This window comes from Aspergillus pseudotamarii (genome assembly GCF_009193445.1).
Source record: "Aspergillus pseudotamarii strain CBS 117625 unplaced genomic scaffold BDV38scaffold_15, whole genome shotgun sequence".
Classification (NCBI taxonomy): Eukaryota; Fungi; Ascomycota; class Eurotiomycetes; order Eurotiales; family Aspergillaceae; genus Aspergillus; species Aspergillus pseudotamarii.
In genome coordinates, this window is record NW_022475029.1 from 101,252 (window position 1) to 126,368 (window position 25,117).

At 47.8% G+C, this 25,117-nt stretch overlaps 10 protein-coding genes across 10 annotated transcripts; 4 read left to right on the forward strand and 6 right to left on the reverse strand.

Annotated features, from left to right (window-relative positions):
• Positions 1-2,842: 2,842 nt before the first annotated feature.
• On the reverse strand, positions 2,843-3,768 carry BDV38DRAFT_44427 (Zn(II)2Cys6 transcription factor domain-containing protein). The gene is made up of 2 exons (XM_032063358.1): positions 3,357-3,768; positions 2,843-3,262 (listed from the first exon to the last, which is right to left on the reverse strand). The coding sequence occupies exons 1-2, from the start codon at positions 3,495-3,497 to the stop codon at positions 2,936-2,938; spliced, it is 468 nt and encodes a 155-aa protein (XP_031915581.1). The 5' UTR covers positions 3,498-3,768; the 3' UTR covers positions 2,843-2,935.
• Positions 3,769-4,910: 1,142 nt separating this feature from the next.
• Positions 4,911-6,542, reverse strand: BDV38DRAFT_269714 (sugar porter family MFS transporter; the record flags this gene model as incomplete). The annotated part of the gene is made up of 3 exons (XM_032057019.1): positions 4,911-6,015; positions 6,069-6,325; positions 6,381-6,542. 3 exons carry the CDS (start codon positions 6,540-6,542, stop codon positions 4,911-4,913), a joined length of 1,524 nt encoding a protein of 507 aa, XP_031915582.1.
• A 1,103-nt stretch (positions 6,543-7,645) lies between these two features.
• On the reverse strand, positions 7,646-8,912 carry BDV38DRAFT_241650 (uncharacterized protein). The gene is made up of 3 exons (XM_032054038.1): positions 8,653-8,912; positions 8,314-8,595; positions 7,646-8,258 (listed from the first exon to the last, which is right to left on the reverse strand). Exons 1-3 carry the CDS (start codon positions 8,810-8,812, stop codon positions 8,101-8,103), a joined length of 600 nt encoding a protein of 199 aa, XP_031915583.1. The 5' UTR covers positions 8,813-8,912; the 3' UTR covers positions 7,646-8,100.
• A 1,790-nt stretch (positions 8,913-10,702) lies between these two features.
• On the reverse strand, positions 10,703-11,645 carry BDV38DRAFT_241652 (uncharacterized protein). The gene is made up of 2 exons (XM_032054039.1): positions 10,903-11,645; positions 10,703-10,837 (listed from the first exon to the last, which is right to left on the reverse strand). Exons 1-2 carry the CDS (start codon positions 10,996-10,998, stop codon positions 10,748-10,750), a joined length of 186 nt encoding a protein of 61 aa, XP_031915584.1. The 5' UTR covers positions 10,999-11,645; the 3' UTR covers positions 10,703-10,747.
• A 48-nt stretch (positions 11,646-11,693) lies between these two features.
• BDV38DRAFT_44475 (NAD(P)/FAD-dependent oxidoreductase) lies at positions 11,694-13,433 on the forward strand. Its single transcript, XM_032063359.1, has 3 exons — positions 11,694-12,255; positions 12,309-13,097; positions 13,148-13,433. The coding sequence occupies exons 1-3, from the start codon at positions 12,021-12,023 to the stop codon at positions 13,291-13,293; spliced, it is 1,170 nt and encodes a 389-aa protein (XP_031915585.1). The 5' UTR covers positions 11,694-12,020; the 3' UTR covers positions 13,294-13,433.
• Positions 13,434-13,573: 140 nt separating this feature from the next.
• BDV38DRAFT_291238 (uncharacterized protein) lies at positions 13,574-17,285 on the reverse strand (the record flags this gene model as incomplete). The annotated part of the gene is made up of 5 exons (XM_032061694.1): positions 16,008-17,285; positions 15,759-15,942; positions 14,178-14,708; positions 13,874-14,097; positions 13,574-13,840 (listed from the first exon to the last, which is right to left on the reverse strand). Exons 1-5 carry the CDS (start codon positions 16,974-16,976, stop codon positions 13,574-13,576), a joined length of 2,175 nt encoding a protein of 724 aa, XP_031915586.1. The 5' UTR covers positions 16,977-17,285.
• Positions 17,286-17,677: 392 nt separating this feature from the next.
• On the forward strand, positions 17,678-18,737 carry BDV38DRAFT_280878 (alpha/beta hydrolase; the record flags this gene model as incomplete). The annotated part of the gene is made up of 3 exons (XM_032059410.1): positions 17,678-17,780; positions 17,834-18,120; positions 18,186-18,737. 3 exons carry the CDS (start codon positions 17,678-17,680, stop codon positions 18,735-18,737), a joined length of 942 nt encoding a protein of 313 aa, XP_031915587.1.
• Positions 18,738-19,573: 836 nt separating this feature from the next.
• Positions 19,574-22,113, forward strand: BDV38DRAFT_291241 (fungal specific transcription factor domain-containing protein; the record flags this gene model as incomplete). The annotated part of the gene is made up of 4 exons (XM_032061695.1): positions 19,574-19,656; positions 19,767-20,487; positions 20,873-21,014; positions 21,070-22,113. The coding sequence occupies 4 exons, from the start codon at positions 19,574-19,576 to the stop codon at positions 21,903-21,905; spliced, it is 1,782 nt and encodes a 593-aa protein (XP_031915588.1). The 3' UTR covers positions 21,906-22,113.
• A 446-nt stretch (positions 22,114-22,559) lies between these two features.
• Positions 22,560-23,727, forward strand: BDV38DRAFT_241661 (bulb-type lectin domain-containing protein). Its single transcript, XM_032054040.1, has 2 exons — positions 22,560-23,235; positions 23,330-23,727. The coding sequence occupies exons 1-2, from the start codon at positions 23,036-23,038 to the stop codon at positions 23,508-23,510; spliced, it is 381 nt and encodes a 126-aa protein (XP_031915589.1). The 5' UTR covers positions 22,560-23,035; the 3' UTR covers positions 23,511-23,727.
• A 141-nt stretch (positions 23,728-23,868) lies between these two features.
• BDV38DRAFT_241662 (uncharacterized protein) lies at positions 23,869-25,040 on the reverse strand. Its single transcript, XM_032054041.1, has one exon. The coding sequence runs from the start codon at positions 24,391-24,393 to the stop codon at positions 24,154-24,156; it is 240 nt and encodes a 79-aa protein (XP_031915590.1). The 5' UTR covers positions 24,394-25,040; the 3' UTR covers positions 23,869-24,153.
• Positions 25,041-25,117: the final 77 nt, after the last annotated feature.

Genomic DNA, 25,117 nt, shown 5'->3' on the forward strand with positions numbered 1-25,117 from the left:
ATCACATTGTATCTACAAAAGTTGCAATGATTAGGCCAATATCAGCACAATAGATAACATTCCATCTAACGCTGGGTAGACAAGAATATCACCTTTCTCTTGAAGCATGAATCACATGCCCTGCGCCTCTGTCTCTTGGGCGTTAACGAGCCCCGCTTGGCCCTGCGTGACACAGTCTGCTTGGGCATCTTTAAGTATTAGTTCGCGGAGTCGCCTTACAGGGAGCATTATCCCTCCGCTAGTAGGATCAGAATATCGAGAAGGGCACTTTTCATTACTGTGCCTGTCTTTCGTTTCCTCTTTCGCCTCGTCATAGTAACGGACCAATCAGCTTCCTGTCCGCTTACTCAGAGGCGAGGTTGATGTTGCACTAACCCAGATAGGAAGGCCTCCAATTCAACCTTCCTCAAATCTCGAAAATGTGAAGGCAAAGTGACAATGTTTGGATAAAGAACATGAAAGCTAAGATAATAGAAAGTAGGATACACAGCCACAGCCTCCTCGGCTACCACAGATACAAAGACGGGTTCGTTGGGCATGCAGATGTCAACCCCTTCACGCCCTTTCCGAAAGCAAATCACTCTTCTGAAGACATTTAAAGGCATGCTACCGGCACAGCGGTAAGGCTGAGCTAGTCAGGGGCATTCTCATGGACATAGCTAGGAGCCGGCAGCGCCGATAGCAAAGGCAAGACGTGACATGGTGAACTATTCTTTGGCTATAGAGCAAACTATTGTCGTGAGACTATACCGTAAGCCTCAGTGAAGAGTATGCATGCCTTTTGATATGGTACCCAAGTATATTATCCTCGGTAATGGTCATGGTGGTGTGTATATGTTCGTCGCCTGCTCAATGGGCATCTCTATCAGCGGAGCCCGAACCTCCGTGACGTGGGTCACTCAACACAAAAAGTGGCTATATGACGAATTTGGTGAAGAGTTCGAGCATATTGGAACCACCTAATCAATCAATATGCTTGGATGTACCGGGCAGGTATCATGTCCAACTCGATGACACGTTGTAACATTAAATCCCAACATAAATAGAAAGACTCTTTCCCACCGCAGGAACACTGCCCACAAAACATCCCCAAATCCACAGAATTCGTGTCTATCAAGACTTATTGACTTGACCACAGCTAGCTATATGACGATATCATGAATTTTGCACAAAATTCATTCAATAGAATATCCGACGGAGAGGTGGAGCTGGCAAAAGATCATCTGCAGGGCGGGGACTGCAGCTCATTACGCACAAAATGGATCGTCGACATTCTACGAAGATGAGGTACGAATAAAATTCAAGCGAGCGATCAGTGGATCCACCCAGGCTGTCGTTCATCGTGCAGCGAATCACCCCACATGGTCCAGTCCTTTGCTAGCTAGTCTATATGTAAATAGTCGCTTGTAATAGGATGGCAACAGCCTTGATCCGAAGATGTTGATTACAGTGTGACAGGAGCCAATACGTTGCATGATAAGCTACATTGAACAAGCCATTCTGCATACTTCTCGACGTCAACAATGATTCCACTCTTCACTGAAGACACATATAGACGTCCTCAACATGCGATAGTGCATCAAGCTCAAGTCTAGCATATCAAAAGTGGGCTCGGCTATGCGGTAGATTAGCCAGGAGATGCTGGGGTCCTAATCCAGACAGGGACGTCAAAGGATAGCTTTCCACGGCGTAGTGACAGTCCCTATAAATACCACAATACCGGCGTAGGGAGTAGATGTCTCTTTGCTCTAAGAAGCGTTCAAAGCAGCCTCAAATGGACAAACTATATACGCCTAGGACGTGATTGGTATAAGACTGTCAAACCAGCATGGTTCTAGATTCCAACCCTTATACGCATAGAATACGCAACAATCTTCTTGTAGGCAAGAATAGGTTGAATGTCATACCTCGTGAATTGCCGCGGTTTGTTCCATGATTGTTGCTTGTTTATCCTTTTTCGGTCCGAGATCTGCCGATAAACACCGTGACGTCATACGCCAGTCTTCACGTTTACAACATTTCCATATACCCGTTCTTTTTCTCGCCTGATGGACGATTCTGAGTATTTTATATCAATTGTAGTAAGATATGGAGCTGTCTACGCGGCATGCACATGAATTTGAACGATTTACGTAAAATGGGTTGGATCCCGCCAGGTCAACGTAGCAAATATATATCCTCAACACCAGAACAGCTGCTTATGCCGGTTTTCAAAGAAACCATGTCGCGTCATGCGTGAACGGACAATTACCCAGAGCTCCTTCTATGTGGGTCCAATAGATGCGTTATTTAACCACTTATGATGTTTAGGAGTCTGAGAATAAGAATCCGGATTGCCCACAACTGGGTCTGCTTTAATGGTAGCTGTGGAAATACACCACGAACCATAAATCATGACAGGAGTTTTGAGTTCTACACTAAGATATTGTCTACGAATGCGCCGCATATGATGACAGGAACGTTACTTGCGTCGCGGCGAGTGCCCATCTGCAGATCCAGGTGGATACGGCTCCAAGAGCCTTCTTGATTTGATTCCTTTCGACTTTTTTTGTGCGCGCTGCTTTCATTATACTGACATGGATGGATGGAGCCTCATCATATGCTGTATATCCTTGGTCACCCAACAAAATGGCAAGGACACGCCTCTCTGACCAGAGAAGAAGAAGCCCTGCCAGTTGAGTAATAATATGGGCCGGGTAGACCCCTAAGCCCATTGTAGACCAAGCCACCAATACTACCACAGAAGCCATTCGGTATCTGAAAGCCTAAGTTCGACAGTCGCCAAGAGTGGCGGCACGACCAAGCTTCCACCCTGCCCCCCCTCCCCTTCCCTGAGGGCTCCAGGACATACCACATAAGGATTTCCACGCGGGTAAGGGTTTTGGGCAAAATTGAACAACCAGGAAGAGATTATGAAAAAAAAAAAAGACAGTATTCATCCAGGGCTCCCGACCGAGTCCTGCTTCGCCGAATCAGGTGCCGTCGTCGTCGTCGTCGCCGCTATATCATTTAGACACTCGGCGGCTATGCGAGAGATTTCCGATAGCGGAGCGCCCTTCCGAATGTCATTGATGATGTGGTCCACATCCGAGTCGGAGCCGATCTGGATTGCGCGCAATAAGTTCTCCAAGGCACTGCGATAAAACTTCAGGCTCTGTTCTGTCGCCTCGGCGGATATCTTGCGGCGTTTGTCGTTGCATTCATTGTAGATACATTCACGTCTATTGAGCAGACATGGTTCGCATGGACGGCCAGGGCCACACTAAATAAAGACGATAAGATAAGAGGTTAGTGACGGAGATCATGGGCCAACACTAGGGCTGACGATGATGAATGGACCCTTGGATAAAGCTTGCTTTTATACGTCGTCGCTGGCACTCCAGACAGGCTAATGAGGCTCGTTTGCGTTTGCTCTGTTCTGCAGGGCTATGATCATCAGGTGTGGGTGGAAGTTCTTCCTTGGGAGCGAGACGCCTTTGATGATACCGTCCAGTCATGAATCACTAGGTGGAGATCCGAACGGGTCAAGGGAAAAAATATATATATACAAATAGATATCAAGGGGAAAAAAAAATAAATAGGTCAAAATTAATCAAAGTGGGTTGTTTTGGTTCCGGGAAGACGCGTCGGAACGGTGACACATGAAATACCCAAAATAAATTAGGGAGAGTTAACCGTGGAGATTTGGTGAAGATGGAGATGGTATCAGCACAAAATTAATACGAGATAAGAAAAGCTGGTCAGGTTCGTAGCCGAGGATTATGCAAGGAGTAGCTTCGAACATTTTTCTCTCTCCCTGATAAATTGACCCCGAGGTTTCGGCCGAGGATTGAGGGATGATCGACAGTTTATATATTGCCCCGAAAGGCTAGTTACTAGGAGTTTAGTCAGAATCCACTAAGTTAGGTATTTATTCTCCTGGTCAATCGCCTCCCGCAACAAGAACACATTTTTGCGTGCTTCGTGAACACACATACACGCATACGCGCCATGACGCAGTCGACACCTCCCCCCTGGTCTGAGGAATCTCTGACATCCTGATGCGCATTCTCCTCGCATCCTGCTCGCTCAGGTCCCTGACGATCCGTTTAGTGACACGACACGCGACCTCGCCACATTGTCGATGTGCTCAGAGAATCGGGTGGCCGAGATCCTTTGCGAACCATTCGTTCTGTTGTAGGATATTTGGGTTATTGGAAACTTACCACATCGATATCAGTGTCTAGGACAGATTCGACCACGATAAACGCGTTACCTAGAGCCCCCTGTACAAGTCGTGACCCCCTACCTCTCGACTCTAACCGTGGGTACCTGATGCGCCGCGAACTTAATGGTCAATTGAATGGGACATGGTAAGGATGATGTATAATTTGCAAGGGAAGAGGGGTGTCGGATCCATGACGGTCTCTACAACATAATTGGACGCTTCCTGTCGGTCTTCGCATACTTTTTTACCCGCCCCTTGCTGGTTAGGTCCGAGTCGTGTCTGGGCATTTTGTTAGGCCATCTTCAAGGAGGAGGCGAAGTGGCCAACACTTCATGATGAAGTCATAACGATTATCATTGGCCACAAGCTAATCTGTCTCAAGCTATCATACAAACATGGAAACAAACCCAATGAGCAAAAACTGAGCGACATCAAAAATTAAAAATCCATTAAAGTGGTCGACGATTGCTAATAAACCCAGTGTGGGGATTAACAGGGTTCCCTCTTTCGATATACTCCCAAACGGTCGACATTAATCGATCTAATCACAATATAATAGACCTCTTTCACCATCTCTTCATGGGGTGTATCCATATATGGGAATTCTAGTAATACGTGTCTGGCCTGGATTGGTTAGGGCACCATGGAAGCATGTGATGTAGCTACAACAGCCCCTTCTCAGGCTACAACATCTACGTTCTTTTCACACCGTAGTTTCATGCTCGTTGCCGATGGTTGTCGGGTTAGTACTCGGGTTCGAAGCATGAGAGGCTCTCCGTTTCTCCATGATGCTCGGCTCGGTTTCTGGAAAGACAAATTTGGAGCTCTGCCATGGCTTCACCTTCATCACGTACATCGTATCGATCTCCTCAAGGGTACGACCTTTTCCTTCCATGACAGCGAAATAAACGAGAGCGGCAGCCAGGAAGAGACAACCGGCAAAGACGTACCCGAACTGGAAGTCGATCGCGCTCGTGATGAACGGCGTGAAGAAGGCCAGAAGGAAGTTCCAGAGCCAGTTGGATGCCGTCGCCAGAGACATCGCACGCGCCCGGTACTCCGACGGATATAGTTCAGCAATAATCGTCCACACCATGGGGCCCCAAGTACTCGCGAATCCCAGAATAAACAGACAGGCGAACACGACCATGACCACACCCGCGCTCTTAGTCGCCGGCGGGTCATCCCGATTCAAGGAGAAATGGCCCACGGAAGCGAAGACTATGAAGCAGCAAAACATCCAGAGCGCGCCAGCGATCAATGAGCGACGACGGCCGTAATTCTCGATGAGATATAGTCCCAGAAATGTGGAACCGAAATTGACTGCACCAAGGATCATCTGCGTCACGTAGCTGTTTTCGATTCCGGCGCCCTGGAAGATGGTCGTGCCGTAGTAGAAGAAGTAGTTCGCACCCGTCAACTGCTGTAATGCTTGCAGGGCGACCCCGACAGCAACACGGTACGCCATTCGTGGGGCCTTGAATAGCTGGATCCATGATACTTGGCCGCGTTCCACCTCCTCTTCATATTTTTTCTTGATCTCATCAAACTCAATCTGCAGTGCTTGATGGTTCTTAGGAATGCCATACATTTTTGCCAGCGTCGAGATAGCCCTATCCACCTTGCCCTTTCGATAATCGTGACGCGGACTTTCTGGAAACAGTGCTATCCCGAACCCGAGAATTATAGCCCAGATATACGTCACTCCCATTGGAATTCGCCAGGAGGCTGTGCTGGTTTTGGCCTCGGTACCGAAGTTGATACAATTGGCAACGAAGATGCCCAGAGTGATAAACAGCTGGTATGTACTGCTTTTGCGTCAGAAACAGTAATGGGTGATATGTTCTAGGCTCATGCCCACCTAACGAGGGATCCTCGAATATGCCTGGGGCCAGTCTCAGCTTGATACATAGGAACCAGGAGGGATAAAGCTCCCACACCAAGACCAGCAACCCATCGACCTAATGCAACTTGATACCACTTGCCTGTTGGGGCAGAGATCTGGACCGTGATTCCTGCGCAGAGAATCACACACCAGCCACTAACACACCATTTGCGACCAACCCGATCAGCAATTGGCGCGGCCACCAATGCGCCCATTAAGGTGCCAATTGACAGCTATCGTAAGCTTAGCAGGGTAACTCATGCTAAACGAGATAAGAACTTTACATACCAGAGCAACAATCAGGCCCGATCGAACGTTCGAGAAGTAGTATGTACCGTCTGCCTTTTGCTCACCGTATCGCTGGAGGAAATCCTGCATCTCCAGAAATCCCGAGATCTGACCAGTATCATAACCGAAGAGAAACCCACCCATCGAGATAACGATACACATACTAAATGACCGAAATGTCAGAAAAGGGACTTTCGTGTCTACCAGACCATCATCCGCGTCCGCGCTTTCGCGGAGGACGGCGTTCGATGGTCTTGGGTCCACCTCATCTTTGTACGGTCGATCAGCATTTGCGCGAGGTTTTTTCAGTTTAGGAAGCCCCATTGTCTAGTTTGAAGAAAGGTATCAAAAGGAATGGGTCAATTAAATTCATCAATGATGTCTTAGTATAGGAGCATGTAAGCTGACGATACAACGGGAGGTTTTATAAGTTGAAAAACTGAGACGGTTCAAGTACCCCCGATGAGGTCACCACCCATAGTAAAATCCTGTATAAATGTCGTACCTTGCGTAATTACAATGAATTCCATTGTGCGAGCAAACCTGAGGTTTCAAAAAACGGTTGCGTTTCTGTTAACCACAAGCGAGTTGATGCGAACCCCAGACAACCCCGGATCTTCGGTTCCACGGACGAAGAGGTCGTCAGTCCCAATCATTGACGCCAACATACTCAGGTGACAGAGCATATAGAGTTTGTAGTTGTTGGAACTCGCCATCATGTTTGGGTGGTTCCAATCATGACGGCAGCCAACCCATGGATCCAGCCGTTCTCGACGAGGCTTCAGGCCTCACGATTCGGCCGCCGCGGCTTGGCCTACGTCTCGATTACAGCATTTGTACAACGAGGAGAGCTTAGCCGATTGAGGGTTCGTGCCATATCTTTTGCTTCGAGGTGTAATTGAAACCCTAGAAAGAGCATTCTGCTCTGCTGATCCTTGTCTGATGGCGGGCTTGGTTTGCCACTCGACTCCCGCACGGTGGCTTACAAAAGTAGATATACGCCTTTGCTTGTACAACTAATAAAAACAACTGAAGGTATGTGACTAGGCTTTTCCGGAATATTCTAGTTCCGTTTGCGAGTCGTGTGCTACCAGTCGTATCTTGTGAATGGTATGAATAACATGCATAATCGAGCATAATGGATCGGCTAAGTCAGCTAAATATCGCACATATTATAATTCATGGGTCATCGCCTGGCCTTACATGTTAATGAGTATCTCGAAGCACAAGCTATCGCTTGATGAGGAGCTCGTTGAGAATGTTATCGCTGATTCAAGATCTTCACTTTGCTGTTTCCATGAGAGCCGATACTCTAGCACTAGATATTAAGCGAGAGGCTCTTGGGAAATCAAACTAGTACTCGAAAATGTGTTACTTTGCAGTTAAGTCGTTCATGTCATGAGACAGATCGTCCAATAATAGTCAATTAAGGATTGGCTATATCATTATCACATCGAGGTCTACCAACAAGATTGTCGAAAGGAAAGCAAAAGCAACAATATAAGATAACACATTAAAGGGAGAGACATAAACAAGTATATGTAGAGGTAATATAAGAAGAGACAACATTCCATGAGTTAAATATAACGATGTCCGAATCGTAACCCCAAGGGTGAAAAAGGAAATTAGTAATGAGGTCGTTCAAAGATTAGCGCTGTATTTAGTCCATACGTGTGACCTTAGACAGTCCAGAAGCTATTTAGCTCCTAGTAATATCCTTTCAGTTGCGGTGGCAGACACCAGAGATCTGGGTCTGGGGAGGACCGACATCAACAGTCTGGACACCGCTGACAGTGGTAACGCTGTTGTCAATGCCAGTGAAGGTGCACTCAACACCTGGAGCATGAGATTCAATGTGAGAGATGCTGAGAGGGTTTGCTGGGATTGTTGTCAGTTACCATGAACCACTAAAGATTAGGCCGGTTATACGTACAGATATGAGTCGCGACTCCGGTGGTCGGGAAGACCCATGTGAACTGAGCATTGGCTGCGCCAACAAAAGTGATAACCACATTCTGGTTATCAGACGACCGACGCTCGTGCCGGGTGGGAGGAACTTCGCCAACAGCGCATGCACCCGAGATCTGTGTCTGGGGAGGGCCAACGTCTACAGTCTCTGTATCAGAGACAATGGTGACGCTGTGGTCAACACCATCGAAAACGCAGGACACGCCGTTGGTGCTAGAGGCGATGTGGGAGATGCTCAGAGGGTTGGCTGGGATGGTCAGAGCTACTTCACGAGCTTCAAGGACCCTCAGTCAGAGCAACTTACTGATGGCAACACTTGAACCGTCTGTTGGGAAGTCCTGAGTAAACTGGGCATCGGCTGCACCGATGAAAGTGATGGGGACTGAGCCCTGGGTCCGAGGAATGCTGGCGCCATTGACACCGGCGACAAGTGCAACAAGAGCAGAGGTCGAGGAAAACTTCATCTTGAATATTTGGTTTATAAGGAGATTGATGGTCTTAGTTTGATCTTGTATTGAAAGGTAGTAGTAAAGATGCTTGATGTTGATCTGAAAATGGGACTTGAAGCAGGAATCATGGGGGTTTATGTAGACATCTAGAAGCAAGCCACTGGTACGAACTGTAGGAAAACTCGGCCGTCTCTGGAGAAGCCCTTGGGATTACCTCAATGTTACTATTTCCAGAACACATCACAGATACGAAGCCATCCATGGATAGAATGAGACATAGCCATACGCAGCCTCTCCCAAAGTAGGTGTTGCCGGCCCGACGCCTAAGAGCCCGGAAGGAACAACATTATTGGCATATGGCTGTCATCTGAGCAGCTCACTGCCCCAACATGATGGATATCAGATCCGAATCGAACCTGTAGAAGAGCAGCCTATACCAACACCGGTCAATCGAGACTCCGACAGATTGCCCGAGTACGTGGTTGGCCTTAATTCCGTGCCACCTGTCTAGGTTTGACTCTATGCTAAATATATCGCACGTTCATAAGTATATTTCCGCTTTTGGCTAATTCACGGCCTTCTTTCGCGGACAACCATGGATCATCTCCGTGACATCACCTCATCGGTTGCACCCGAAATTGCGAATCACCTGAACTATACAATACTATTATTTAGGAAGGAGGCTAAATTGCTCATTTCGGTAAGGCTAGGCCTTGACCAACACCAATTACATTCATTTTAAGTGGTGGGATGATATGCTCCTACCGAAAGAACTAGTCGTTCAATCGTGGCAAGCCCGGCCCAAAGTATCACTTTTCCTGCCTGTGATTTCAAGATATCAGAACAGCCGTGTCTCGCATCGTATGTTATGTCTACAAGCTTTGGATGTCCAGATGTGTTAGGGTAGGCTTGTATATGAACCTCAGCTCTTTAATTCCCGCGATATGACTTAAAGAATGGAGCGATGGTACTTGAGTGTGGTACATTGTTCGGGTGTATGAGATCCTAGATGGACGCTATTTTCAGATAGTAAGAAAATCCATAAACCTACAAACTCATGGAGTAGAATCCACGGAAATCTTCGGATGTCATGCCAGCGATCTACACGGAAGTGGCGGACTCGAAGATCGAACCCCGGATTTCACTGCCTGCCTATCGTATGCTAGTGCTGACGATAAGCCTCAAGTGATGACCGGTCATTGCGGCGGAGATGGCCTGACATTCCTAGGCTTTGCCTGATCAACGTGCTTACCCAATGTCTACAAGGTATGAATGTTGCCTGCAACAAACTTATTGTTTTGCATGGTCTAATGAAGTTGCTGGGAATGTCTATCAATAGCACTATGTTGTTCTCGAGGCTTATCCGTATGTAAGTGGACCCAACGTTTTCACACGAAAAATATGGGAGCGGCATATACGAGGTTACGAGAGGAAAACGTGGGCTTGAGAAGTCACCAATTGTTGTCATCGATAAACTTCAACGCATCCGGAACTCGCATGTCCATGCATTACTCAGTCTCCACCGAACCCATATTTATGGATAGACACTTTTGGTCTTTCCTGTCATAGTAGTAGTGAGTATATGTGGACGCCCGAGAGTCTGAGACTACTGGCAGCCTTGGTGTTCAGATCGTCAATTCCCCGCACCCAACACGAGCCAAGTCAGCATGTAAGTTCACCGATGGGTATGAACCACCAATGTGCTATATTCACGTTGCCTACTAAAATCTGACGTCGGTGCGTGTTGTTTTCCGAGCCCTACCGGGAGCCGCATGCATGCACCTCGCCTCCTTCAGCCTCCTGCACAGCCTGGATTCCTTGTGGCTGTCTACGTGTAAGGCATTTCTACTCTATAAACCTTCACAATTAACCGCGTTGTCAGAGCAAACGTAATCATTTCCCCTATGCTACATATTCACTACTATCGGTACTTCACTGTTGTACGTGCTTTTACGTGTCTACCTTGCCGCTTCTCGCATACCGCTTCTTTCCCACCCTCTTGCGCATATCGCGGCCCAATGACCAGAAGTCAGCATTCGTGTATGGATATTACTAAACCTATACTTCAACCGTTGGTATGAAATCAAGCTCAAAGGGCCCTACAGACGACGCACTATGTCGATACTTTCGCCTGACACGAGGACATGGGTTGAGCCCTGGCCAAACGTCCTACTAGTAGAACAAATCCGGATGACACTCATATCTATGATACCGACTGCTTCAACATGATATTCAGCCAAGACAATGTCGAGGATGATACACCGCTTCAACCCCGTCTCGTATTCAGTCGTGGACTCTGAATGCCATGAAGCCTCGAATAGCAAGGCTTAAGTGATGAATACCCAGGCACACCGAGTCCTGAGATATACCTTAAGCCCCCACTTCTCAAAGATAGTCGTGAAATATTCGATCTCCCAGATTTTCAGTCCTATTAATAATATTCCATGTCATGCATGTATGGAATTTCCGCATACTCAACATTTCTTTTAGATGGATGGGTATTTTGCTTGCCCAGAACTCAGGCCACGTTGATTAATTATACCCCATGAAAACTTTACGATATCTGCTAATCACTTAAGTAGATTTGACTTCACGAATTCCATCTAAATTAACTGTCTTTCGCTAGTTAGAGTTTTTCCAAGGTTTCGATGAACCAGCCTTCCCTCGTTGGTTGAGCGAGGAACCACCCACAGAACTTGTCATTCAACCAAATTAAAATCAGCAGTCAAACAGAGATAATTAGTTGCATATCATAAAGGAAAGCGGCAGGCTGTGAAACAGCAGTCTTGTTTGTTTTGACGCTTTACTTCATCACTCGAGATTTTACGTCTTCTAGTAGAGTCATGACATAATCGACACTCCGCGGTGGAGCCCTAATGTAACCACGAAGCATTTCCGGTACTCGTGCATACCTACCAATGAACTGGAGTTACGACGCGATGCTGGAATAAATACACCGAATGCGGTGACATCTCGTGCAATATCCAGGAGGAAAACTGTGTCAACAAACTTTTCAGCTCTCGCCAAAGTATATCTCACAGCATCCCGCAAAAGTCGTAGGCTCATCAGAATATTCAATACAACCCAACCCGTTTGACTTGATAGTGAGGGAAAAGTAAAGTATTTTTTATTCAATATAAAATGATAACAAAAATGGATCCCATCTTGAGGCCCCTTCTACTGTCTCCGAAACTAGTTCAACGCTGCTGGGACCGTCGCTAACATGATGTTTACCTGGAACTGGACTGCACTTCTGTGCGCCCTACTCTCTATCCTTTCGGTCTGTGTAGCAGATATACCTCAGACAAACTACGATGTGATCATTATTGGCGGTGGTCCTTCTGGCCTTAGCGCAGCGAGTGCCTTGTCTCGTGTCCTGCGGAAATCGGTCCTCTTCGACTCTGGCGAGTACCGCAACAACCCTACTAGACACATGCACGATGTGATTGGAAACGACCGTATGTATATCTTTCTTTAGCTGCATCGATCTATTATGCTGATTTGGAGTTAGATGTCGTGCCCGCCGAGTTTCGGCAAACCGCCCGTGAGCAAATCTCCTTTTACAACGCGACAACATTCATAGATCAAAAGGTGACCAAACTCGAAAAGATCAGGGATAGTGTTTTCCAAGCAACTGTCGGGGAACAGCAATATACAGCTCGCAAGGTCATCCTAGGCAGTGGAATGAAAGACAATTTGCCGAATGTCCCAGGTCTCCAGGAAGGCTTCGGGAAAGGTATCTTCTGGTGTCCGTGGTGCGACGGGTTCGAGCACCGCAACCAGTCTATGGGAGTCCTGGGAAATTTCTCCGAGGCATACGGTGCTGTTAGAGAACTGCACCCGACCTTGTACAAGGGTATCAGAATCTACGCGAACGGAACCAACACCACAGAGCAGATCGCAATCCTGGATAAGAACCACCCTAACTGGAGAAAGGTGTTCCAGGCATATAATGTGACAGCCAATAACAAGCCCATTCTTAACATCACCCGTATTCAGGATGGAGGCGTTGTGTATGATCCCGCGACCCGTCAGGAGTTCGACAAGTTCCAAATCTACTTCGCCGATAACACCTCCGAGGTGCGCGGCGCGTTCATCACGAACTATGATACGTCGCAGAGGTCAGATCTGCCCGCTCAGCTCGGTGTGGAAATGCTGGGGTCCAAGATGAACACGCTGCGCAAGGGCCTGCGAACTAGCGTTCCGGGCGTTTGGGGTGTTGGAGACGCCAACAGCGATAACAGCACTAATGTTCCCCATGCCATGTCTAGTGGGAAGTCGGCGGCTGTCTACTGCCATGGTAAGCCTTGTCTCCTGTCTTTTGTTGTATGACTTACTCACCGTCTTTAGTTGAATTGGCTCAAGAGGAGCTCGACCGCGACGCCGGGCTGGAGAAAAGAGAAACCGAGTTTGACGAGGACTCCTTCCATGAGACAACCGAAAGACAGATGGGTAGCGAGATCCAGGACCTGTACAAGAGACTCAGCCGACGTTAGACTTTAAACCACCCATGTCTCGGGTTCCTTGCGTGGTATCCTCACGCATAAAACTAAGGGGTACATTGGTGAGAGTATGTTAGATAACTATCTACTACAGAGATCCACAGAGCATATAATACATAATCCTAATTGATTAATGATCATGGAAAACAAGACGTCTTGCTACTGAGAAACGAAAGGCCGATCGAGATTGTAGTTGATTTTTCAGTGAACACTTTAATTTACGAACATGGAGGCTCATGCAAAAACACGTCTCATTCTGGTATTTGGTGCTGCATTAATGTGCCTCGACGTCTGCCGGATACCTCAGCCCATTTTCTTCTCGTACCCTATCGATCACCTCCATAATCAACAGCGTCTCATCCAGCGGCATGAGATCTGACTCGGTCTTCCCCTCAAACAAGGATCGAGCACAGGCATCCGCCTCCCAGAACAATCCATGTCCAACTGGGATTTTAAAATCCTTCCTCTCCACTATCTTCGGACTTCCTTCCCCATACGCAACAACTGTAATACTCAACGGGCGTGCAGCAGGTCCAAAAATCTGTATCTGACCTTTATCCCCTAGGATACGGACCCCGGGGTCGGTTGGGTCCGAGGTGAACCGAAGACTCGCTGTCGCTATACCCTGCGTTTTACTTTCTGGAAAAGTGACAATAATAGTAGCGGTCTCATCCACCCCTGTTGGTGTGTATTTGACTAGGGAGCTAGAAATGTGCGGTGGTGACCTGACAGTACCAAAGGCCAGTGGACTATCATGATAGAGGATCTGAAATATCCATGTTAGAGGGTATATAGCCACTACAGAGAAGCATGTTAGTACAGGTTCTCCAAAATCCCTGATTTTGGCAAAGATCTGCATCTCCATGGATGCCACTTACAATCGAGCAAAGCACCACCCGCCAGGGCAGAATTCACCAATCGATGCTCCGTTCCGTAGAGTTTCTCAATATCCCTCCCTAGATTTCGGTCCGCAACCACTCGTTGCACAACCCCTATTGCCCCATTTTTGATGAGCTGTCTCACATACTGCGTGAGTGGGAAGAAACGCGTCCACATTGCCTCCATCAGGAACAGTTTCTTCTCCCGAGCGAGTTGAACGAGATTGCACGCCTGGGCTGCATTAACCGTAAAGGCCTTCTCAAGCAAGACGTGCTTTCCGGCCAGTAGCGCAGCGCGGGCATTTTGGAAATGGTGCGAATGCGGCGTGGAGATGTAGACAATTTCAACAGTAGGGTCGGCGAGAAGAGACTCGTAGGACCCGTAAGCGGTTGTCCTGGACGGTGCATTGATGGCAGAGAGGAAGTCTTGGGCCTTTTGGAGTGAGGTCGAGGATGCGACGGCGGCTAGGTTGTGGGTGACATCGTGGACGTCCCTTGTTGATGGGTCGATGAGGAGGTCTTTCGCAAATTCTGAACAATAGGCTGGGTAAGCACATATGTTAATTGAGATTGAATGATGGTGGATAACGAACTTGTAGCGTTATCGCCAGTGGCTGGTTGGTGCCGTTAGGGTTAGCTATAATCAATTGACTTGGGTATCCAATGGTACTTGTTGAGAAATGGACCTACATATGATTCCCCAGTTCACCATCTTGCTCCTTCACAGTCTTTCTGAACCTCAAAAGTATCTTCAGCGGAGATAGGTGTACTTATAGGTTCAGAGAGACTTTGAGGGGTCAATTAATTAACTGGCTTAATCTTAGCGCATCACGTCATTCCTCGTGATAGTGACACTTACTGCATTTGTTCTTGACCATTGAGTAGGTAATACTAGGTCAGAAGGAGTTTAAAAGGCTATGTATATGCCGCTATAAATCCTAGAATAAAGCCTCTGCTTCACGTTTGCTCTATATCTTCAACACGGAGTGGTTCGAAGGTATAATGAACCGCGATAGCTTAATAAAGGTAATATGTAACCTCGTCAGGAGATAGATTCACAGCTCCTCTTTAATCACATTCTTATCTACAGTGAGATGGGTTGGGTTCGTCTGCGGATTATGCTCAACGGGCCTCGGCTTCAGAGTTTAGAAAGTGTATCAGAGGTAATCGAGATGTGCGAGCGTCGTCGGACGAATCTTATCTCAGGGCCAGATCAAGCAAGACGTTGACTGGCAAAATATTTTCAGCCGGAGGAAATAGAGACCTCATTATGGTTTAATATTTGGACGCTCATTATGAGTCCAGCATACTTAAGATTCTTACATAAACGAAAACAAGTGTTTCGTCTTTCAGACCGGTTAACCAACATATAATAGTTTTTCTAATTATAGTCCTTTGTTCCTTCTTGAGATGGCCGTAAACTACCCCCGTCGACTTAGCTATGCTTAAGTACCTGCTTTAAGTCGGTCCTCCAGGCAGTGAAAAATGGCTGAGATCCCTGTGCAACCATTTCCCTTGGTGCGTTGGCCATTTTAGCCATTAATCTTATAAGCCAGTCTTCCTTCGCGGTTTCAGCGTCACTCGCACATCGTAGCTTGTTCTGTGTGGAAGTCGGGTCCACAAACGTTTGGAAGACTCGTCGACGCTCGTCTGAGTAAGTGTCCAGTATGCTGATAGGCTTCCCCTCGTGGATGATTAACTCTAGCGCATCTGCAAGAGCTTCGGAGTCAATGAGACCGGTCGTAAGACCCATTGCTCCCATGGGCTGGAGGTCTTAAAGTTAGTAAATGGCACTGTAAAGGATAGTACAGGTGACAAGATGATACATACATTATTCAAGTGAGCTGCATCCCCGGCCAAAGCGCACCGTCCACGGTTGAATGTGGACGCGCATAGTTGATGCACACGATACGGGGACGCTCTAAGGACTTTGAAAGGAAGTGGTCTTGGGCCGGGAACAGTTTTGAGGAGAAGTTCTTCAATGCTTTTATCCGAAACCAGTTCATCATCTGTGCGCGCATCCGTAGGATCAACTGCTACCGTGCACCTCCATAGGCTTTCCGTGCCAGCGCGTGGCTGCTCCAGTGGCGACATCAGACCATAGTAAACAGGGTCGACAAAAAGCGAGCTCGGGAACTTCTCATCGAACTCAACATCATCAAGCAGAACATCCATAGCCACAAGTCTTTCAGGCCAGCTATGGCCTTTGTGGCGGATCCCAAGGAGCCTTCTGGTGGTTGATCTTCCTCCATCCGCACCGACAAGGAACGAGCCCTGGAATTGTTCCTGGCTTAAATCCCCACGAACGGCAGTCGCCATTACAGAGGCCGAATCTTGTTCAATGCCGATGAGCTCTGTCCCTAGATGAACAGTAACCCGGCCAGTCTCCAGGACCTTCTGGTACAATAGCTTCGTCAGCTTGGCTTGCTGGAGGTTGACCACCCCGCTATCCCAGTCCTCGTTGCCTACAACTGGCAAACTCGCCAGCATGTCTCCGAATATCTTTCCCCCTTTACCATCGTCTTCAAGTGGACCCCTCCAACACAGACCGTGCGTGGTGAAGCCAGCCTTTTTGACATCGTCCAGGACTTTGGCACGTTGGAGGGCATGCAGAGCGGCTGCGTAGTAAGAGCACGCACGAGGAGTAACGTTCAGCTTCTCCTCCTTCTCTAGTACATCAACATACATGCCACTCTGGGCTAGCCTCAGTGCCGTAAGCAAACCCACTGGTCCTGCGCCTATAACAATCACCTTGATCGCACCGGCTTTGGTTTCGTGGGAGGAAGGTTTCGGCGTCATTTCCGGCGATACAATCGTTGGGTAATTATATATTAGGGAAACTGATGAGCGAGAGATGTATGCTTCTCGTTTCTAAATGATTGGACATGAATGAACATTTGGCAGGCGTAAAAGGCTCCTACTTATACGTTAGTGTTTGCATGAACAATTACATTGTGTCACTCCAGTGTGTAGTATAAGCGCTCACCTCGTCAGACAGGATATCCCCAACCTACAATCTTGAACCCAAGCACTAGCTGCATAGTGAGTTGTTTGAGACCCGCAAATATTAATCCTGGGTGGCTCGAGCAGTCCTCGGTTATCCCAAAACGGGAATATCGAGCGAATCTTTTGCCGATTCATGTTTCGACCCAAGCCTTCACCATCCAGAGAATTCTCTACTCCGAGACAGATCTGCAGCTCTGAATACCTCTATTGGACTATTCTACTCGGTATATGGGTGAAATGGGATGCGTTGTTGTAGATCCCGGAGTAATTTCCCCACCGTACCCGAAGAGCGATCAACATCCGTACCACACTACCCGAGACGATATGCACCACGTTATGACGACAACCCAATTCATAAACCAGATGCCGTGGAAAGTTCACTTAAATATCATAGAGCTAGATCCTCGTAATTACATCCCGGTAAATTGATCAGACCACCTGCAACTTCTCTATCTTCAGACTTGTGACGCTCAATCCTACAACTCATTCGCACCATGCCCTCGAAAGACTATGTTTACAAGACCTCTGGGTCTCTGGAAATTGCGGCTACAATGTACTATCGTCAGGATGAAACCCGCTCGTCCAAGAAGCCCATCGGTAAGGGAATTTCTACATTGGCGGAAATACACATTCTAAACGTGCGCGTCCAGCTATCGGATTCCATGCCGGTGGCTTCACTATCGGCTCAAGATTCCTCTTCAATTCAAATGAAATAGATGCCCTACTGGATCTCGGGTTCGTGGTGGTGTCAGCAGATCACCACCTATGTCCCCACGTGTCACTATACGAGGGACCCATCCAAGATGCAAAGGATGCTTTCAACTGGGCACGGACAACACTGCCAGATCTAGTTAAAAAGGATGCCGATATTGATGTTGATGGGGACCGAATTGTGGCATTTGGGCAGTCTTCCGGTGGAACATTAGCTCTTCATCTGGTCAGCACCCCCGAGATTAATGCTTTTCTTAAAGCGGACCAAATAACAAGATTTTTCCCCTACAGGGAAGCCTTCCAACCCCACCACGCGCAATTGCCGCATTCTACGCTGCCGCGTACTTCGATGATGATATCTGGACACAGCCAACTCCTGGCACAGAAATGATCCCTCCGATTGATAAGGCATTCGCAGACAGCGTGTACGACGAGGCTCCTGCCTCAATGACAATTGTGGCACCCCAGCAGTTCATTGCCCCAGGTACTATGCCGATGCCAAATCTCTCGGTGCCCAGAGATGCTTGGATGGCTCTGGCATTCAAAGAAGGACAGCACTTGTCCCGTTGCGTTAAGGATGGAGACTTTGGTCGTGTTGATCCAGCGACGTACTTCTCGCCGAAGTTTCCGCCGACGGTTTTCTTGACCGGAACCGAGGATACGTTCATCAACCCCAAGTTCTCGAAGCAGGCACACACGCAGTTGTCGGATTTGAATGTAGAGACGAAGTTAGTTCTAGCCGAGGGAGGCCAGCATGGATATAATTTCGGGATGGAAAGAGATGATGTGCGTTTCAAGGAAACTGTTCTTCCAGGATATGAGTTCTTGGCAGATCATGTATAGAGGGAGATATGACCGATGGGTTCTCAGTGTCTACAATAGAGCAACAATCAGGTTTCAATTCAGTGTAGACCATCAAGGTAACAGTGTATACAAAATTAAACTGCTTTCCTTGCGTCCAACTGGGCTATCTAGGTATATTGCCATCAAAGCAATCTTCAAAGACTCCCTTTCGTATTTAGCCACCGGGATCGTGGCTTATATGGTAAGGTATGCTGTCCGAGGTACTTGTATAGGAGGGCAGAAAGGTACGATTACCCTTTTGGGCCACGCTCTAACTTCCGCTTACCAAAACACGTACTAGTCCAGAATAGGAAATCCGCGATGATCACTGACCCACTGGAATCTTTCGCTTTTGGTTCTTAATCTTCAGCATCTCCAGCTTTCCCCCTGTGCTCAAACACCCTTGAAAGGATAGTTGGGGCTTTGGCTGGGCCGCATGATTAAACATTCCACAGATGCCCCGTGCTCACAAAACGCCATCTGAGCTGTACTGCTCAACATGTCAAACTACATTCACTAGAAAAGAGCATTACCAACGACATCTACGAACACATACTAAGGAGAAGCCATTCGCTTGTACCTGGTGTGGACAAACCTTTGGTCGAGTGTGAGATACCATCAATCTTCGTGTCAGAGTAAATCACTGACCAAGCGGAGAGATTCACTCACCCGGCATCACACGACGGTCCACCAAAATCCGGGCGTTGAAGACGGCGGCTTAGTTACTAGTAGGCGCAGGGTCATACAGGCATGTACCCAATGCAGTCAATCAAAGTTGCGGTGTGATGGAAATCAGCCATGTAGACGCTGTCGCGACCAAGAAAGCGTCTGCCATTATGGACCTTCTCAGAGGGCTCCAAAACTTGACGTCGGTGAACATGTATCGGCGGGACTCCCAAGTGCACAAGTTGCCCCGGAGGTAATGGACTTTGAAACAGTTTCTGCAGCAGAGTGTTCAGTTTATCCGCAATATGCAGTGCCCCATGGCGTTACTCTCCCACCCGATCCCCGACGCCGTAGTCCTCATAGTGAAGCCGAGGCAACGAATGCGATACATGTCACGGTAACTCCAGCTTTGTCCGCGGACGACCTCATTGACTTTGCGAGCTGGTTCAGTGTCCCTGCTGATAATGATCTCTGGCCGGATCTCACGTGCTACGAACAGGACCTATCCATGGTAGATGTTGTTCGACCATCGGTCACGGAAGGGTCGTCGTTGCTGAAGCCCTGGGATGTACAACTGCGCAATTCCTTTCTACCACAATCTAACATTGCTGAACTTTACAGACGAAATCAGGTCCCAGAAATTGACAAAGATGCCGTCGAACCGAGACATTACGACCCAGGCAGCGCGGAATTTGACGCCCAGCTGGTCTTCCCGGATATGACTGACATTCCTCATGAGGATATCGAGGCAGAGAACCTCGCTCATGTTGAAGAGGTCCCAGCTGAGCTGACAAATACTGTATTTGAACTTGCCAATGATATGCAATATAAGTCAAATTACCCCCAATTCATCGAATTACGGATCCCGCCAGTACCTGTGCTGAATGCTTGGGTTCAGCTGTACTTTGAACATTTCCATCCAATGTTTCCTGTTCTGCATAAGCCCACCTTCTCTACTTCTAGAGCAAATCCCTTTCTAGTCCTCGCAGTTGCCGCTATCGGTGCTCACTTTTCCGACATAAAAGGTGCGCAGCGGTGCCTTCGAGCGATGCATGAGCTGACACGGCGCTATACATCCTATACGGTAACAGACACCATCTCTTTTAGGAGCCTGAATAATGCTAACAGGCCATAACCAGTGCGAAAAGTTGAATCTGAAAAGTCGGGAACTGTGGATGACACAAACGATACTTCTGAATCAATTAGGTCTGATGTATTCTGGTGACCGGAGAGCTTTAGAACTGGCCGAGATCTTCCAAGCTGTCCCAGTCACTTTAGCTCGGCGAAAGCGCCTCTTTACGAATACGCTCCCGCAGGAAAGGCTAGGTCGACTAGAGCTTCCTCTGGGAGAGAAATGGCAAATCTCAATCCTTGACGAGCAGCGTCGGCGTGCAGGATTCGCTATCTGGGTACCTTAGTTCCGACCACTATCGCTATAACCATGGTAATTGTACTAATTACAATTACAGCTTATTGATGCAGCGTATGACTATAGCTTTGACCTATGCACTACTATGAGGGCAGACGAACTGCAAAACTGCTTCCCTCAGCCAGAAGATCGCTGGGATGCTTCCAATGCTCAGGTCTGGGCGACCTTTGGAGAAGAGAATGGTACGCACGATAATATGCGGTGTTTGCTATATGTGGCTGACAGTTTATTGCATAGGCTCCGTTAAAAACATAACTCTAGGCCAGGTGATCAAAGACAAGATGTGGCGATATGCTTGGTCGAAATCTGGAACCCTGGGAAAGCAAACGATCTTGCAATATTTGGCAAATGTTGTCAATGACAAAGATTTCATGTCGCCTGCGTCGCCTAGTTTCTCACTTGAGCACAGGCATGCTGCTTTAGAAGCCCTAGAGACCCTGCTCGAGGAAACAGGAGATCAAGGCTACGGGCATTCATTGTCTGAAGTGAAGGCGTCGGCTGCCCATCGTGTCATGATCCTTTCGGCACTGACACTTTATCATACACCAACATCGCATATCGTACCTCTAGCTATCAAAGTGATTTACGGGAAGATGAACGATGACTCCTGGATGCTGACTATCGACCGATGGTGCAACTCGTCCTGCCAAGGGCGGATGGGTGCCCTATATGCAGCTCATGTCTTTGAGACAGTCAGGTCGGCCCGTTGTATCCATTTCATGACCCCAGTGCTTCTCCTGAGAGCAGTTCTTGTGTTGTGGCTGTACTCAACAATTCATGACCAGCTAAGACAGGGTCGTGAATACCAACTAGAGATGCCTTCAGTTGTACTAGATCTCAAAAGTCTCGATACACCAGCTACTAAGCAATGGATCGCGAACGGGTCCGGATGTATCAAACTTCCGGGGATTAGCAACCTTCTGAGTCGGCAGGGCCGACGCAAAACACTTGCAGACGCCATCGTGGTCATGCGTTCTCTGAAAGCGTGGGGCATCAGCAGTATGTATGCACAGTTACTGGAACGGCTACGACTAGTCGAAGACATAAACCCGGCAGAGCTTGAAACAATCTGATTACGAAAGACTATTTGATCCTATTCGAAGTACTACGATGCTACAATGACCTGTACGTGTTTCTACCTCGGAAGTATGCTTCGTTGAACACGTTGAGTGTTTGCACCACTCTTGGAAGCTCCAACGCAGCCTCCGCCTTCACATTGCAGACTTTCTAATCACGCTCCTCACCTCCAGAATGGTGACTCGAATGCATCGTGTTGAGATAGCTACATAGCTCACAATGTTATGTATTTATGATGAAAGCCTCCAAGTTGCAAGTCATGTTTGAATGGTCCGTTGCTCAACCAGGGACAGATGACGCAGACTTCCGTTTAACAACGTGCTAGTTATTAAAGTCATTTAAGATATATCTCAAATATCTGCAGCGGAGGATACTCAACTGAAGTAGCCCACAAAGGCCCACCCATGCGAAGATGTGTGATATAGCCCGATTGCCAATAATACCACTCATCAGTCTCGATGACAAGTATGGAGATATGACAGGGATGCAAAGTACGGAAGAGCTGAATTGGGGACCGCCAATGCTACATTGCCGTTTGTACTTAGAGTGGATGATTGCATATATTTAGCTTTGCTAGTTCGGGCCACCACTTGGGGATGAAAAGGGTGTCGTTGACCATGCGAAGTTGGTCAATTAGACCGTAGCCACGGATTTGGCAGAACAAAATTTTGCCTCTTTGCACTGCCCGCCGAAGGCGTCACGGGTGTTGGCCAGTAATACAGAGTACTATGCGCAACATTGCTTTCAACACAGTAGGCAACCGGGCCAAATGTCCAACCCAGTTCTTTCAGGAAAGAAAGGTAAGCCGGCACCCACAGCAAACCCGACATTACCTGAAAATGGAGAAATTATTATAGGTCTATGATGTTGAAAGACTTCAAATCCCTATTCTCTAGGCAGGCTGGTCAGGTGGTTTGCTACCTACCACAGTAAACATTAGTGAGCACTCTGTAGCGTAACAGCCGAGGATGATTCTTATAATTCCGGGATCCACCCTGAGTCATTAGCAGAGATGAGAATATAAAAACCCTCTCATACTTACTTCCATGTTCCGAGTCATAGCCCATGAATTGATCCCCTTCACACCCGGCAAAACCTCCACCACCTTCATAAATCCTCAGGCACCATGTCATTCTACATTCTCTATCCCGGTCACTGGCTTGAGCTAGGCCACAGCCTGAAAAGCAAGGACGGTACAGTCGAGTTTAGCGTGCAGTCCGATGGCAGACTTGTTCTCTCCCACTCAGGCCAATGTGTATTTCAGACTGAACAGCGCAGCGACATCAAGGGTCTTAAGATGAAAAGGGATGGAAACCTTTGTCTATGGTAGGTATTCCATCCCCCTCCACCACCCCTGTGCTTGTCACTTATGTTAGTTTTGATCGTGGGACCTCCTGGACTGACACGATGCCATGTGTAGTACCAAGCATGGTAAAGTCATCTGGCAGACCGACACCGCGTATCCCATAGGGGACCACAGCGTCTGCTGCTTCGTGCAGGATGATGGCAACGTCGTTCTCTACAGGGGTGAAAACACTATTTGGTCCTCCCGCACCCCAATAGATCCTGATCATATTTGCTCTAGCAGTTGCAGACCCTAGCGGTTTGGGGAATAATGACCCTCAGGAGGTGGTCTTCGTGTAAGGTCCCGTATGTAGATGATAATGCGGAGCATACGAACTCCTGTGGTCTAGATATGTATGAGTCAGCGTTCGACATTTGCTTTATGCCTTTATATGTGCTCAATACACGATTTATTAGATAACTGGCCGGTAAACGTAAATATAAAGGACCCTCGGAAATAGCACGACACAGAAACTTAGCCTTGCCGTTATGAAGGGTGTTTCTTGCTGCGGAGAGACGGTACATCCACATAGCGAAAACGCGCTTTCCACAGTCGTTCGGCCATTCGGAAATCATGTATCAATAGACGATAAACCCACATACTATGTAATGAGCGATGAGGTCAGCAGAGTATCGAATGGCTCCAATTACTCTGTATACGGCCTTGGCATAGCCTTCGTCGTCCTGCAGCAGTCAGCTTTGAAGATGTTCAATATCTCGCCTAATTGTGACCTGACCGCTATTGCAGATCTTTACTTTCCTTGGTGGAGATGTGGTGGAGCAATTTCCAGTCCAACACAACGCTCCACAAACCCACTCTCAAGGCCAACTTCAGAACCTACTGGCTCTTAACGAGCCTCGTTTCGTACGACAGTGGAAGCGTGGTTGCCATCCTCATTCTCACCCACGCTCTAGCGGCTTTACCACGCACTTCCACCTCTGGATAGAAATTTGACACCTGATCATCCAACCCCAACAATTGGCCAGCATCAACAAAGCCCCTCCTACCTTAACGCAAAGGCGTGGGGCTGTACCTTGCCTGATTGGGCAGCGGAGGATCGTCGGTGTCAGTGATGTTGGCGAGGGACAGGATGACACGTAGATGAGGGTGAAGCTGCAGCTGGGACACGACGGAATCATTTACTGCGGAATAACTCGATTTGATAAACATTACAGGGTTATTCCACGTTACCCCCAAAACCCCTCTTTCACGACGGGATTTACTGCGTACTAGATGATGAACGTATTCTATGCATGCGCGCGACTAATAGAATGAGGGCTATACCCGCCCCTCGCAACTATCGGCAGTAAGAATGTCGGTATATCAATACTTAGTGCCAGATCGCACAGATTGTGGCTGGCAACGGATCAACAACAGGTCTTTCCTCTCCACCTCGGTACTATAGCTCGTGCAGCGATCTCTTCTGTTATTTCCGATCGTAGTGCTAGTGCGGGGCACACTGTGGGCCAGGCAATGACTGCGTAGGCTCCACAATACCAGATCAGTTCAGCTCACGATTTCAAAGCGAATAATCGGAAGCAGACGAACGATGGTCGCCCCACGGACGGTAGAACTTGATTAGACCTGATTATGATCGGGCACGCAGGAGATTGACATGGATAGGACATCTTGAGTAGCTGAAGGGATAGTGGCGAGCTGAACATGGGATTCGAGAATCGTCTATGCTCAGAAAAAAAACGCAACATGGTGGGCTGCGGTTTATGCTGCATATGATGCTAACAACCATTTGGGAGAGGAGATGTGAATATATAAACCCCCGTTATGCCCTCCTTTCAAAGCTAAACTCAACCATCCAGCCTCTCAGATACACAAACTATCTATTTACTACATCCCCTAACGCGG